This window comes from Marmota marmota, unplaced genomic scaffold, assembly GCF_001458135.2.
Source record: "Marmota marmota marmota unplaced genomic scaffold, marMar, whole genome shotgun sequence".
NCBI classification, from domain to species: Eukaryota; Metazoa; Chordata; class Mammalia; order Rodentia; family Sciuridae; genus Marmota; species Marmota marmota.
Window position 1 is genome coordinate 914,521 of NW_026000136.1, and position 15,959 is coordinate 930,479.

Below are 15,959 nucleotides of genomic sequence, written 5' to 3' on the forward strand. Positions count from 1 at the left end.
ATGATAAACATTAGATTTTTATCATGTTAACTATGTCTTCTGAATAGAATTATTGAGGTCAATTGCTACAATTCTCTTGATAAATTTGATTTTTATAAAAAGGCTTCAAAATCCTGCAAAGTTGATACAAAGAAAACACAAAAGCCCCTTGAACTAAAAATTGGGTGAAATGAAAATATTTACAACACCAATTTATTTACTTAAGAGACTGTCACTGTAACTTAAAAGTAAAATAAAATTTTAAAAAGAGAGACTGCCACTATAATGATAAGATGAATCAAGTGCTGGCTGACATTTCCTGCATGCAATCTGTCTCTGGAAAGAAGGGTTTATATAGTGAATTTCTTTCCAGTTCCCCAAGTACACCAAGAAGACCCAATAATAAGGGGGGAAGAAAAGTAAGATACAAAGTGGTTAGTGTGCCTTGCCACCCAAACCACAGCTTCTTTTCTAATGAATATTTTGGTTTTGCTCATTTTACTTGGAACAGAGTAGAAAGATCTAATGCATATTGGAATCATATGACTATTCAACTTTGCACAAAACACAAGAAAGAGAATTGTAGGTTGAGCAATATCAAATTACTAGTCACCTACTGTTGTTTAACAGACTGTTTCCAAATCTAGTGGTTTAAAATAACTGTACTCATTTATTTTTCTCAGGAAATCTGAAACTAAGTAGAGCTTAGCGGAGAAGGCTTGTCTCTGTTCCCTTCAATATTTGCCAAGGTTGCTTAGCTGAGAACTGAAGAATGTACTTTTAAGATGACTCATTCACATGGTTGGCCAGTTGGTGCAGGATTTTGCTGAAAATCTAACTCAGACTGAATACTGAAGATCTCAGTTTTTCTTATATAGGCCTCCTTACATGGCCTGACCTTACAGCCTAGGTTTTGAGCTCAATATCCTGAAAGTGTGAGGAGATTGGTCATTTTCTATGTCCTAGCCTCAAAAGTCTCAAGTGTTCCATCCAACTTTATTAACTAAGGCAACACAAAAGCTTTTTCACTTTCAAGAAGAAGAAAGAATCTACCTCTGCACTAGGGAGTAGCAAGATTGTGGAAGAATAAGTGGGATAGGAAATATTACTAAAGCCAGATTTGGAAAATGAAATAGAAGAATACAAGAAATTTCTTGATGGGGATTAGGATTTAAGTCATTATGGAAGCCGGTTAAGTAGCGAATGTATGTTTGAGTCCCTGTGATCAAGGCTGACTGTGAGAGACTACAGAAGGAAAGTAGAGAGCAATGGATAAAAACTGAACCTTGACAATGAACTCGAGCTCATATTAGTTCTTGTGTAGAATCTGCATGAGTCTCTCACTGTTTTCAGGTCTCTAAAATTGATGACTTAAGTAAAATCCAGAAGAGGCAATGCACGTTGAAAAAGTCCTGTACTCAAAAGTGGCCCAGGACTTGGCAAAACTAGAGGCATATCTAGCATGAATTGGAGGAGTTAATGACCTCACTACTAACTCACTGCAAGAAGGCAAGCCAGCAGATCCCTGAAGATGCCTGAGCTGCACTGACCTGAGGGTAAATGGGACTGCTGGTTTACTTCCACATCCCACACCTCACACTAACCCAGAATCATCAAAGGAAGAGAATTGTGGTTCCAGCTTAGCTAAATTGACACAACATAGAATTGATACCAAAGCTTAAAATATGGCCAATTTTCATGAATGTGCCATGTAAATTTGAAAATAGGCTGTATTTTATCTCTGTAGGACTAGTTGTGTATCTATCAATCTACTTCATTAATTATAAATTCAAATCTTGTACAAGCTTACTAAGCTTGTATGCTTACAGGCTTGTTGACTTGTTCATTGTTGCATTGAGAGAGCACATACTATCATTAATGTGTCTCTATTCCTTTTCACAGTTTATATTTTCTGCATTAAGAAACTTATTAGTTTATGACTAGTCCTTAAGTATTAATACATGAATCTTTGCTGTGAACTCAGCCTTTAGGATTATAGTATGTCCTTCTTTCTTTCTTTTAGTACTTCTTATTTAATTTCTATCTTATCAGTTGTTAATATTGTAACTCACCTTCCCTTTGTTTGCATTTCCCTTGTACAACATTTTTCATATTTTTAAAAATTTTAAGCTTCTATGTAACACACTCTCTGTATCTCTGTATGCCATACAAACAGAAGAATGTTGAATTAGGCTTCTCAATCAATCATCAGTCCAAAGATACTGTTTTTAATTTGAGTAAAGCTAATTTATACCATTATACGTGGCAATACATTTCATATTGTTTTATTTGTCTCTCCTTTTGAGGGAAGTATTCTGGTATTTATTGCGTTTTTTATACAGTATTTTATNATATATATATATATATATATATATGGAGAGAGAGAGAGAGAGAATTTTTTAATATTTATTTTTTTCAGTTTTTCAGTGGACACAACATCTTTATTTTATGTGGTGCTGAGGATCGAACCCGGCACCCCATGCATGCCATGCGAGCATGTTACCACTTGTGCCACATCCCCAGCCCTTTTTTTATATTTTATTTTGAGACAGGACCTTGCTAAATTGCTGAAGCTAGCTCTGCTGTTTGCTTGTTTAGTAAGAATTCTGGAAAGTGTTTTATTTTTTAATTATTTATTTTTTAATTTTTAATTTGTTTTAATTAATTATACATGACAGTAGAATGCACTTTGGTACATCATATATAATAGAGTATAATTTCTCATTCTTCTGGTTATACATAATGTAGTATTTCACTGGTTAAAGTTTTTCTATATATATATATATTGTAGATGGACACAATCCTTTTATTTTTCTTATTTATTTTTTATGTGATGCTGAGGATCAAACCCAGTGACTCACATGTGCTAGGCATTGAGTTACAACTCCAGTCCCTCTGGGAAGTTTTAATACTTTAAACCATTTGAATGCATGGTTTCAAATTTCTAAGCAGGCATTCAACAAGATCCTGCTCCTCTCAGGAGTTCTCAGGTCTCTACCTGGGAGAGCCCAGTTACCCATCCTGACCATGAACATGCCTTGACCAGAAGATTTTACTTGGCTTGAGAAATTCCTGCTCTTCATGGGGCAGGTGCACATCTGGGTTCTAACTTCATATCTCCTCCTTTCCAGTCCAACCCCCAGTTTTCCCAGTTGCTGTTGCCCATTCCTAAAGTCTGCAGTTCCTCCCTACAGAACCTCAGATTTCTGAACCTGAACCTTGGGCCACCCACTGCAGGACTCCATTTCTCCCATTTGGCATCTGTTGTCATTTTGGGGTCACCTGTTTTGTGCAGGTCAAAATGGGAAACCCATGTTGTGCTGAGGTTTGGAAACCATTTAGGCATCTTTGGCAGAACTTGAAGAGACTTAGGGCCCAGACATAGTGACTGGGGAAAAAGGGGATTGTGGAGGGCGAGGGATGTCCCAGCCATCAGGGCAATTCCAAGAAGCACATCTGCTTGGCCTCTCTTCTCAAGCTCCACCTTGTGTTTTCAACTGTCATAATATATTGTAAGGATTTTAGAATAATATGCTATATTTACACAGAGATGCATCTTTTCTGTGATTTTTCCTTCACTTCTGAAATAGTTTCCCTTTTGGGGGGGCGGGGTGGTGCCAGGGATTGAACTCAGGGGCACTTCACCACTGAGCCACATCCCCAGCCCTATTTTGTATTTTATTTAGAGACAGGGTCTCACTGAGTTGCTTAGTGCCTTGCTTTTGCTAAGGCTGGCTTTGAACTCGGGATCATCCTGCCTCAGCCTCTGGAGCTGCTGGGATTACAGGCATGCAACACTTTACCTAGCCTGAAATAGTTTCCTTTGATCATTTTCTTTCCACCCTTAAGATTTCCTGTAATGTTTCTTTTACAGCATGTTTATTTGTAATGAATTCTTTGGTTTTGTTTGTTTTAAACTATGATGTCCAGGTGTGACTCCACATACCTGTACTCCTAGATACTCAGGAAGCTGAGGTCACCATTTCAGTTGAAGATCAACTATAGCACTACACTGATTCAAAACAAAACAAAACAAGCTGGGCACGATGGTGCATGCCTCAGCAGTTGCTGAGGCTGGCTTTGAATTCGATATCCTCCTGCCTTAGCCTCCCAAACTGCTGGGATTACAGGTCACCATGCCTGGCCTTTGTTTTCATTTTGAAATATATTCACTGGATGTAGAATTCTGGGTTGACAGTTCTTTTCCTTAAAAGTTTCGTGCCACTTTCTTCTGACCTTCATTGTTTCTGATAGAAAAATTTGCATTTAATCGCATCATTGAGTCCTCAGGTAAAACTGCTTTCTTTTCTGGGTTCCTTCAAAATTGTTTTGTCTTTGATTTTTCAGAATTTTGATTTTGACATCCTGTATAAGAGTTCTTTGACTTTATGCTGTTTTTAGTTCCCTGAACTTCTGAATCTGTGTTTGTCTTTTATCAAATTTGGAGTTGTTCCATTATTTCTTTTTTTAAAAAATATTTATTTTTTGGCGTAGATGGACACAACACAATGCCTTTTTATTTTTATATGGTGCTGAGGATCGAACCTGGGTCCCGCCGGTAAAGGTGAGTGCTCTACCGATGAGCCACAATCCCGGGCCCTGTTGTTCCATTATTTCTTCAAAGATTTTTTTTTTTTTTTCTGTGCAACACTTCTCTTCTCCCTCTGGGAAACCACTGACCAAAATATTTTGGTATTGCCCCACAACACCAAAGGTAAATTTTTTCTCAACATTTCTCTGTAAATTTTTTCTCAACATTTATTTCCTATGTTGTTCAGACTGGATCATGTCTATCAGTCTATCCTGAAGTTCAGAAAAGTTTATGTGTTATCTTCATTCTGCTTGTAAGTACATCAGTTATTGCATTTTTCATTTCTAAGATTTCTATTCTTGATCTGGGGCTGTGGCTCGGTGGTAGAATGCTTGCCTAGCATGTGTGAAGCACGGGGTTTGATTCTCAGCACCACACAAAAATAAATAAAATAAATAAATAAAGGTATTGTGTCCATTTACAACTAAAAAATATTTTTTTAATATTTATTTATTTTTGGCGGACACAACATCTTTGTTTGTATGTGGTGCTGAAGATCGAACCTGGGCCGCACGCATGCCAGGCGAGCGCGCTACGGCTTGAGCCACATCCTCAGCCCCTAAAAAATATTTTTTTAAAAAATTTCTATTTCTCATTCAGTTTTATTGTTTTTTTTTCTTTCTGAAACTTTATATATGTCCACTCATTTTGATTGGAAATGAGTGTTTACCCTTACTTTTGGAGTATCATTATAATAGCTGGCTTTAGGTCTCTGATAATTGTCTTTTCAGGTGGACAACTGTTGGTTTTCTCTTCTGCATGAGTGGGGTTTCTTTTGGGGGGGGATGTTTTTGGTGATATTGCAAATCAAACTGAGGGGTGTTCTACCACTGAACTACACCCCACTCCTAGCCCTTTTTATTCTTTTATTTTGATAGACTCTTGCTAGGTTGCCCAGGCTGGTCTCGAACTTATGATCTTCTTGCTTCAACTTCCTGAGTCACTGGGATTACGGGCTTTTGCCACTGCACCAAACTAGTATTTTTATTGTGATAAAATATACATAATATTTATCACTGTAAGCATTTTAAGAATACAATTCAATGTCATTAAGTACATTCACTTTGTTGTGTAATCATCAGTACCATCCATTCCCATAATCCTTTCATCATCCCAAACAGAAATACCATACTTCTCAATCATCCCTAACATTCTGACCTAACCTTACCACATAGCCACAGTCCTCTACAACTTTGCACATACAGTTCTTGGTGCTGGCGTGAACTTCATCATCTTGTCCATTTGGGCAAATACTCTTTGTTTTTTCAAAAGCCAGCTCAGATAAGTGCCTTTTCTCTGAAGCCCTCTTTGACCTCCCTCACTGAGGAATGATGGCTCCTTGTTCAGGGCTGTGCTCCTGCCTGCCTCCACAGCATCAGCTACATAACACCAGGGCATCTTACAATGCAGAGAAATTGTCTGATTGGTTCTTATATCCCCAGTGCCTAGTACAGAGCAGTATGGTTTGATAAATGGAGAAATGACAAATGAAAGACAAGTTTGATCATTAATTCCTAATACAGTTATCAGTTTACTGATCCAATAACTATCATACATTTTTTGGGGGGTACCAGGGATTGAATTTAGGGGTATTTGACCACTAAGCTGTCAGATCAGGTGAGGCGGGCAGCGACCAAAGGAGGCAGATTTAAAAGGGCCGCTGAACGAGGCTTTATTGACATATCACTCCCGGGTGGAACTTGATCAGACCCACAGAGGGGACAGGAGAAGGGTCTGAGGAGAAACCGCGTGGAAGCTCGACCGGACTGGACTTTTATGGGGCTTACAGCAGGAAGGGAAGGGCTTGGACAGGAAAAGGTGTTTTTAGGGTCCCTTGTCCTGCTGGAGTTGGTCAGGGGAGTTGGCTGAACTCCAGGATTGGCCAGGGGGTCCTGCTGATTGACAGGCATTAGTCAGGAGATCTGGCTGATTGACAGGCGTTTCTGCCAGCATCTGATTGATGTTCTTTTCCCTCACTGGCTGCTTTGTTCTAAGTCGCCACTAAGTTGCCACCAAGTCGCCACCACCGACCTAACATAAGCCACCTCCCCAGCCCTATTTTGTATTTTATTTAGAGACAGGGTCTCACTGAGTTACTTAGTGCCTTGCTTTTGCTGAGGCTGGCGTTGAACTTGTGATCCTCCTGCCTCAGCCTCCCTAGCTGCTGGGATTACAGGCATGCACCTGTAATCTGTGCCCACCCTCATGGCACCTCTGTGCGCCCAGCCTAGTACCAGTGATGACCTGCTTCCCGTGAGCCTCTACTCCCAGCATCCGCTGGGGCGCGTGCTCCCTACCCATTCAATTCTTAGTCATTTATTTTCATACACATTGTTTCCTTTAATTCCTACAAAGATGCCCAGTAAGCATTATGCCCTTATTTTATAGAAGAGGAAACAGATTCAAAGAATCAAATCACCTTGTTCAAGTCAGAATTGCTGAATGAGGGACAGAATCCAATGATTTGAGTCCTTGATTATCAATACCAGATTGTGGCCTTTCTAGAAAAAAACAAGATGGTGGTGAGGTATCCTTGTGCCTGGAGGCCTCACTGTGGCAGGAAGAAAACACTGGAGCGGTCAGCTGACCATGACTCTGTCTTTGACTAAACACCAGCCAGGCTCTTTGATTCCCCCTGCTCAAATCAGCACCAACCTTGGCCCATACAAACTTAGAGACACACAGTTTCTTTCTTCTTTAAAAAAAAAAATTTTTTTTGTAGTTATAGATGGACAGAATACCTTTATTTTGTTTATTTTTATGTGGTGCTGAGGATTGAACCCAGTGCCTCACACATGCTAGGCAAGCCCTCTGCCACTAAGCTACAGCCCTAGCCCCACTTCTAACAGGGCATCCCTAAGATGACCCATACCTTCCCTTATGAAGTGCTTTCTTTAGAAAGATCAAGCCTGCCAAAATAATTTTCTGTTTGTTCCAGCCAACACCCTTGTGCCCCAAGCTCTGTGGGAGGGTAGACGTCTAACTTCCATAAATGCCAGTTAGCAAATCCAGATGGGTTTTATATGTTTCAGACCCCTTCCTCTTTTTGTAATTTTTCACTTCCTTGACTTTACAAAGACCCCTGAACATTCCTTCCCTATCCCTTTAGAAGGCTGAGTCAACTCTGTACAAATCTAAGTTGAGTTAAATTTGTTAGACCAGGATGCAAGAAAAGACCACTGACTCCAATTAAAATCAAATTAAAGCAAGCTTATTATTTCGACCGGCCGGGCTGCCTCTCCCTCCCAAAACCGCGGGAACAAGACAGCAGCAGCAGCTTTCCTGCAGCCCAGCTTTATAGCCCAGAAAGTTATACAAAGCGGGGTTACAGATAACAGAACTCTGACAAGCATCACACTAATGGTAGTTTACATTTTTTGCTGGCCCCAACATCAGAATTTATGAGGCTCATTAGAGCCTCAGAGAGGGTTGTTGTCTGGCCAGGGAAGGCCAAGATTTGTGAGGCATCACTAAGGTTTCAGAGAGGGCTGCTATCTGGTCAGAGAGCCAGGCATGGGCGAGTTCAAGGCACGGGTGAGTTCAAGGCACAGGCAGGCAGTCCAAGCAGATTCAGAATTTGCAGTAATTTACAGTAAAGCCGAAATTATCTTTTCATGGCTTTGTGGCAAGATGGCTCCCAATTTTAAGAAAAGATCAGGTTGGGTCTATCAAAATTCACACTGGACTCTCCCCTTTTGCAATAGTTTATTACTGATTAAAATCTGTTCTTACACCTTTAACTAGCATCCAGCTTTGTCTATCTTGATAGTCTCCCTAGAGTGTTATTTCTGTCCTCAGAGAACAGCCCATAGCCTGGACACCTACAGGTGCTCTTGAGTCAAACCTCTGCAGAGCCTAAGTCTGAACACCAGTTTTTCCTGGCTCCTGTGAATTCTTTGAGAATTTCAGCTTGCCTCTCATACTTCACAGCTTAGAAGAAAGAACGTGCTATGCCCCTCTCATTCCTCATAACAATTAAAAAAATATCTTTTTATTAGTCCTTGATGGGCCTTTAATTATTTATATGTGGTGCTGAGAATGGAACCCAGTGCCTCACAGATGCTAGGCAAGAGCTCTACCACTGACCCATAACCCCAACCCCTCATAACAAATTTAAGGGTATACAGTAAGAAAATCAAAATGCTCTTTTTTTCTTTTTCTTTTGTTTTTGGTCCCTTTCTTTTCTTTCTTTTTTTTTTTTTTTTTTTTTTTTTTTTTTTTGTGGTCCCTTCCCACCTTCTTAAGTAGAGAACCCAAACTTCTGGGAACATCGCCTTCCCCATCATGGAACCTCTGTGCGCCCACCCTACTACCAGTGATGACCTGCTTCCCGTGAGCCTCTGCTCCCAGCGTCCGCTGGGGCGCGTGCTCCCTACCCAGCACCCCTTGCGTGGCCCAGCTCGGCGGACACTAGGACTCCAAGATGGCGTCAATCGGTGAGTTCCCGGCTCCCCGTTTGGAAGTCGCTTTGGAGGCAGAGGCTGCGTTCAGAGCCCAGAGCCTCACCGGGAGGGGAGGGAGCTGCGAAGCCGCCTGCCCTTCGCTCAGGGACTTCACTGCGGCCTCACTTGAGGCATGCTGGACTCTTACTCCAGGCTCCTGCGCCGTTCGACTCTTCACGACTCTCCTGGCTGCGGCTACCCGCTGCTCTTGGTCTGGGCCGCCCGGAATGGGCGAGGAGGATGAGGGCAGCCTGGAGACTTGCTTCTCGGCCGGGGAATGCGCTGCCTTGGGCCATTCTCCCTCTCTCCACTAAGGAATAGATGCTTCCTTCCCCCCACCCCCCGCGACACGGGCGACACGGGCGGTTTGCACCTGACCCTTAGGCACAGTTTCTATCCTTGTTCCCAAAGCTGAATCTCAGATTAAGGTCCAGGAGGAGCTAATACCTTGGATAGTGCATAAGGTTCGATGTGTAAATATTGAATAGGCTGACAGGGAGGAAGTGACCTGTTCAAGGTCACAGTTTATGAGAGAACCGGAGCTGGGATTCAAACATTACCGTGTGGGGCTTCACGGTAATGAACTTAATTCTCAAGGGTGGCCTTAGGATCTGCAGGCTTTTCCAAGACAATGCATATGTCAGTTTGTACGCTCGTCCACTGTGCACACATTATTTTTAACAGGAAGCCATGTTTTAGCTCTAGATCCTCCCAGGAACTTAACAGGGAGCCAGTTACTGGGAACTTTGGTCCTATTTTTTTTTTTTAGTTGTTGATAAACCTTTATTTTATTCATTTACTTATATATGGTGCTGAGAATCTAACCCAGTGCCTCATACGTATCAGGCAAGCGCTCTACCACTGAGCCACAATCCCAGCCCCGAGGTCCTAGTTTTAAAGATGAGGGAAAATAACGGTCTGAGATGAGGTGTGGCCTGAGGTCACACCCTCTCATAGTGGCAGAATTTTTCTTAACTCAATGTGTATCTTGTTTCTATATTGGTGCATAATATACAGTGAGATTCATTATGCCACTCTCATTCATGCATACAACATAATTTGATCGATCTCATTGCCCAGTACCTTCCTTTTTCCATTCTCTCCTCCCTCCTTCCTCCTCTTTTCTGTATTCTTAATATCAGCCTGGAAAAATGAAGAGGTGATCCAAAAAGGGGAGAGTGAAGCTGTTTTCCCATCTGTAAAATGGGCATGAGATTATTTGTGCTCCAAAGAGGTGTGAAAGGGGAGCTTTGAGGGTTAGCATCTTATTTAAGTAGAGGGTTGAAATGAAGAGTGCTGTGGACTATAAGGATTAAACAATTTAGTACATGTAAGATACTTGGAACACTGCCTGGCCTATAGAGGAGGGCTGGTCATTCTAGTGTTTACTTTGTGGTGTTTGGTGAAGGTCATGTCACATTTATGGCCTATTCACCATCATCCCAGGTGAAGAAGATGAAGTTTGTCTGCTCAGTACTGATGATCATTCAGATGATGTCTGTTGCCAGAGCTCAGAGCCACTAGTTCAATAGTAGATAAAGTGAGGGAAATGTGAATTATCAGCAGTAGATAGGGGTTGGCAAAGTGTGGCCCTCAGCTATATTTTGTGTGTGTTTGTGGGGGGAGGGGTTCTAGAATTAAACCCAGGGCCTCAAGCATTCTCAGTAAGCGCTTCATCACAGAACTACATCTCCAGACCCAGTGTTGTTTTTGAAAGCTTTTTGGTTGTTGTTTTAGTGGTACTAGGGATTGAACCCAGTGGTCCCCACGACTGAACTACATGCCCAGCTGTTTTTTTAATTTTTTAATTTTTTTTGTGTGTGTGGTTTTAGATGGACAGCATGCCTTTATTTTGTTTATTTTTATTTATGCTAGGGATCCAACCTAGTGCCTCACACATGCTAGGCAAGTGCTTTGCCACAGAGCTACAGCCCCAGCCCCCAGCTCTTTTTGGTTTTTATTTTGAAACAGGGTTTGGCTAAGTTGCAAAGGTTGCCTTGAACCTGGAATCCTCCTGTTTCAGACTCTCAAGTACTTGGGATTATAGGTGGACACTTCCCAACAAAGAGTTGTTTTACATAAGTAAATAAATAATAACTTTAAAAAGACTGTTACAGAGACCTTATGTGGCATGCAAAGCCTAAAATCTTTACTCACTGGCCAATTTCTGGGTTGGGTTTAGCATCCAGGAAACACTTGTTTTTTCCCTACAGTTCCATGGTAAGTGGGTAATATACCTCTCTAAGCCATAAAATTGCTTACCTTCTCAAGAACTTAAGATTGTTCTACAACCATTACTGAAGGTGTCCTGTACCAGGAACTATACGTGGGAATGTTCCTTCAAGTATTCATAATCGGCAGAAAGATAATAGTTCTCATTTACATAATTCCTAGACCCAAGTATCAATACTGTTATTATCCTTATTTTACAAAGGAGGCAACTGAGACATGGAGAGAGCAGTAACTTTCCCTAAGGACACATAGCTAACGAGTGGTATTAAAAGCAGAATACTTGATCTGGAGTCTGCTATTTGTCACCATACTCTAGTGCATCTTAGGTGAACCATGATAGTAGATGGATGTTCCCTTGCTGTAGAGGCATGTTGGGGAAGGAGTTCTAGTTTGGCTGCCAAGGACCAAGGACTTTGTCTTCCACCAAAATAGAAGTTCTTGCAGTAAGTGCACCTCTGAATTGCATAGCCCTTGTGATGGTGCTGTATTTGACTCTTCTTAAGGCCAATGTGTTGCTTTTTTCTTTTTCTTTTCTTTTTTTTGTACCTCTCTGCCTTTAAATATTTTAAGGAAATATTCTTGTCTTCATAATACAGATATATAAATTGGTAGAAAAATAAATATTAAATTGTTGGCTTTTTTAAAAAAAATATATTTTTTTAGTTGTTGATGGGCCTTTATTTATTAATTTATATGTGGTGCATATTAATTTATATGTGGTGCCCAATGCCTCACACATGCTAGGCCAGCACTCTACCACTGAGCCACAACCTCAGCCCAATTGTTGGCTTTTTTTTTTTTTTGTATTGTAGATGGACAGAATGCTTTTATTTTATTTGTTAATTTTTATGTGGTGCTGAGGATCGAACCCAGTGCCTCACACATGCTAGGCAAGTGCTTTGCCACTGAGTTACAGCCCCAGCCCAATTGTTGGCTTTTTTAAAAAATATTTTTTAGATATAGTTAGACACAATACCTTTATTTTATTTAATTATTTTTATGTGGTGCTGAGGATTGAATCCACACCTTGCATGTGCTAGGCAAGCGCTCTACTGCTGAGCCACAACCCCAGCCCCAGAGTGTTGGCTTTTTTTCCCCAGCCACCATGGCAGCCCCTGTACATGATCATGAACATACAGAATGTTTACATTTTATGAATGGGAAAAATTAGCTTCACTAGGCCCAGAGTAATTTCTTTCTTTTTTTTTCTTCCTTAAGTCACCAGCTTTACTTGAATTGAAAATACTTTGATTTAAAATACATTTTATTTTTTTGGTTGTTGTTATTTTTTTCTAGCCTAGTGGTGCATACCTGTAATTCCAGCACCTCAGCAGACTGAGACAGGAGGATCCTGAGTTCAAAGTCAGCCTCAGCAAATCGGTGAGGCCCTAAGCAGCTCAGCGAGACCCTGTCTCTAAATAAAATATAAAAAACGGGGCTGTCTCTTAAATAAAATATAAAAAGATGTGGCTCAGTGGTTAAGCATCCCTGGGTTTAATCCCTGGTACCAATAAAATATGTTTTTTTCTTTGTTGTGACTCTTGTAATATAGTTCTATTTTTGTAAGTAGTTTAAAGCTTTTTTTTTTTTTTTTTTTTTAATTAGTGATGATTTCAAATTCAAAGGAAAGAAAGTAATATAAAGAATGCTTCCTACTCTTTACCAGCTTCAACAGTTTGCAACATTCTGGCTTTTTTTTTTCTTTTCCTTCCAGTGCTGGATATGAAACCCAGGGTGTCATGCATGCTAGGCAAGTGCTGTACCCCTGATCTATAAATCTCCTGTGTTCTTATTCAAAAAGAAAAGTGGTATAGTTTCCCTGGGACTAAAACCTTATCATTCCAAATGAGGACAAAATTGGGATGTAAGATGTATGTATGTTAAACTTTTCTAGAAACAACATGTACAAGTTAGAGAAGGGTATAGGTCATTCTTGGATGACATTATTGTTTGGTGTTAAGCTTTAATATCAGTGACACTAAACTCTCCAGTAGCAACTTGAAGTGGATCTTGAAAACTCACTTTTTTGTTTTGTTTTGTTTGGGTGGAGGAAGAAGACCTTTGAGACTGTTTCATATTTTATAAGTAGTCCATATTTTATAGCTATTCCCAAAATAACCACAGCTTTCTCTTTCTAGAGGAACTAAGGGCTATAATTAATCCCTGAAAGTCCATATGCATAAAACAAAGTTCAGGTTTATATGCCATTGCTTTGTCTATTTCCTTTTTTTTTTTTTTTAATACTTGTTTTAGTTGTCATTGGACCTTTATTTTATTTATTTATATGTGGTGCTGAGAATTGAACCCAGTGCCTCATATGTGCTGGGCAAGGGCTCTAACACTGAGCTACAACCCCAGCCCTGTTCTTTTTGATGTTTCACGTAGATAGACTTTATCAAGATTTAAACAATAATAGCAGTCTACAGTATTGCAAGCACTGTTCTAAATGCCATTACATCAATTCTCATTTACTCTTTGGAGTAAGCCATTTCATAGTTAAAGAAATTGAACCTCATGGAAGAAAGTAATGGTGTTTATTTGAGATAGGACAGGTGGGGAAGGAGGTCTATATGAAGACATTTGAAACAGCCCTGTGATAATCTAAGAGAACTACTTTTACAAAGACACTCAAGTGAGAATAACAGGGTAGAACTGTGAGCCTGGGAAGAATGTGGTAGGTCATTGTTCCACCAGAAGAATGTTAGAACCTTGAGATCAAGGCTTTCCTCTGTCCTTTTTCTCTGTCCCTGCCATATCTGTAGTGCTTAGCACACTGCATGACATACAGTAGGTGCTCCATATTATTTGGATAAGGACAGATGGAAGGTTAGGGCCAGTTTGGGGGTGGCATCCTAAGTGGTGTCCCTTGAGCCATGCATGCAAGTGAGAAGCCAATGCCAACCCCTTGTCCTGTGGACAAGCATTCAGTGTTGAAACTCTGTAAGCCTGTATATCTGGCTCTCCAGAGGAGCAGACTTAGAAGCTGGCCATGAAGCATGCATTTCTGTTTAAGGCTTAGAAGCCAATGCTCTTGTTAAGTACTTAGAGCTGTCAGAGGACTGGAATTCCCCTCAGTGGACTCCTGAGGCTGGTCTAGAAGGAGTCTTAATCTTTCTTTGGCTCCCAAAATGGAGAAGAAACCTTGGAGTGTTTTATTCTGGCTCCTCCTGTGAGAGGAGGAGATTATTAAGATTTAAACAATACTAGCAGTCTACAGTGTTGCAGGCACTGTTCTAAATGCCATTACCTCAATTCTCATTTACTCTTTGGAATAAGCCATTTAGAATAAGCCATAAGTCACCTTTAAAAAAGGACAGTGCTCTTGGATTTTTTGCCCTGAAGGGGACACCTAAAAGTTTTTAGAAGTTGGTCTTTGTTGGGAGGATAAGGGGAGACCATTGGACACCCCAGGTCCATGCCCTCTTAACCCCCCTGTTTTCTTGGCCCAGAGATGAGTATAATATGTCTTCAACCAGAAGTTCTTCTGTTTTGTCCCAAGACTCACTGGAATATGGCCTGTTAAACCATTTGGAGAGGTTTTTAGCAAGTCATTTGACTTCTTGAAATATGTAGTCTTTTATTTCTACCTCTGGAAATCATTGACCTCTGTGGTCCTAGGCAGGTAGGAATCCCTTAGATTCCTTTATTGAACAGTCTCAGGCTACATACCTGGTAAGGTTGACAGGTACTTCTCAAAGCCAGTCAAGGGCATCCAGTAAGACTGAGGCACTTGAGGACACATCCCACTTCTCTTCTTATCCCTTAGCATTCTTGGGCCACAGATCCTCAGGGATTGAATAAACCCATCCTCAGATTGGCTTCAGGGCTACAAGGCCAGTCCTGAGGTTCATTCCTGCCTCTGTGCTCTATGTGTGTCGTTGGCCAAATTGTTTAACCTCTCTGAGTCTGACCCCCACCCCTCCACCAAAGTAAATGCATCAACTACTTGTGATGAATAAATAAAATTAATAGGGTAAAATAAATGTTAGTTTTATAGTCATCTATTTTGTCCTCTTTATTGTGTTCTTCCTGGTTGTCCTTAGAGCTCTTAGCTATTATTCAGATATCTTGTTTCTTCATAAAGCTGTTGCTGTAGCAGCTGCTACAAAGGCTTAGGCTTAAAATAGTGGTTTCTCTGTAACATTTATTCCTATTATGAATAATAGTGCAGTCTCTATGTAGTTATATAGTGCACCTCCATTGAATAGTTGAAATAGTGACATAAAAGGATGCTATTTATATTCTAGGTTATTCAATATGTCTTCTTTTGTTCTTTTCAGTGCCAGTGAAAGAGAAGAAACTCATGGATGTCAAACTAGGGGAGTTGCCAAGCTGGATATTGATGCGGGATTTCACCCCTAAAGGCATTGTGGGAGCATTTCAGAGAGGTCAGAATCTTAAGGATACATAAACAAGCAAATCTCTGAGTTATCAGGTCTCTTTTTGTAATGAATTAACTTGGACAATAAAAACTTGGTCTCAAGACTAGTCTGAGCTGGGCGCAGTGGCACACACCTGTAATCCTAGTGGTTTGGGAGGTTGAGGCAGGAGGATTACAGGTTCAAAGCCAGCCTCAGCAATTTAGCAAGTCCCTAAACAATTTAGTGAGACCCTGTCTCAAAATAAAATACAAAAAGGGTTGGGTATGTGGTTCAGTGGTTAAGTGCCCCGGGTTCCATCCCTGTACAAAAAAAAAAAAAAAAAAAAAAAAAAAA

The 15,959-nt window shown here is 40.5% G+C and overlaps 1 protein-coding gene across 1 annotated transcript in view; it reads left to right on the forward strand.

Annotated features, from left to right (window-relative positions):
* The first annotated feature begins 8,869 nt into the window (after window positions 1–8,869).
* Atp5mf (ATP synthase membrane subunit f) overlaps window positions 8,870–15,959 on the forward strand; it is a 10,545-nt gene continuing 3,455 nt past the window's right edge. The window contains exons 1-2 of the mRNA XM_015501976.2: window positions 8,870–9,006; window positions 15,525–15,632. Coding sequence (XP_015357462.1) covers window positions 8,994–9,006; window positions 15,525–15,632 — 121 coding nt within the window. The 5' untranslated portion in view covers window positions 8,870–8,993. The remainder of the gene's footprint in view (window positions 9,007–15,524; window positions 15,633–15,959) is intronic.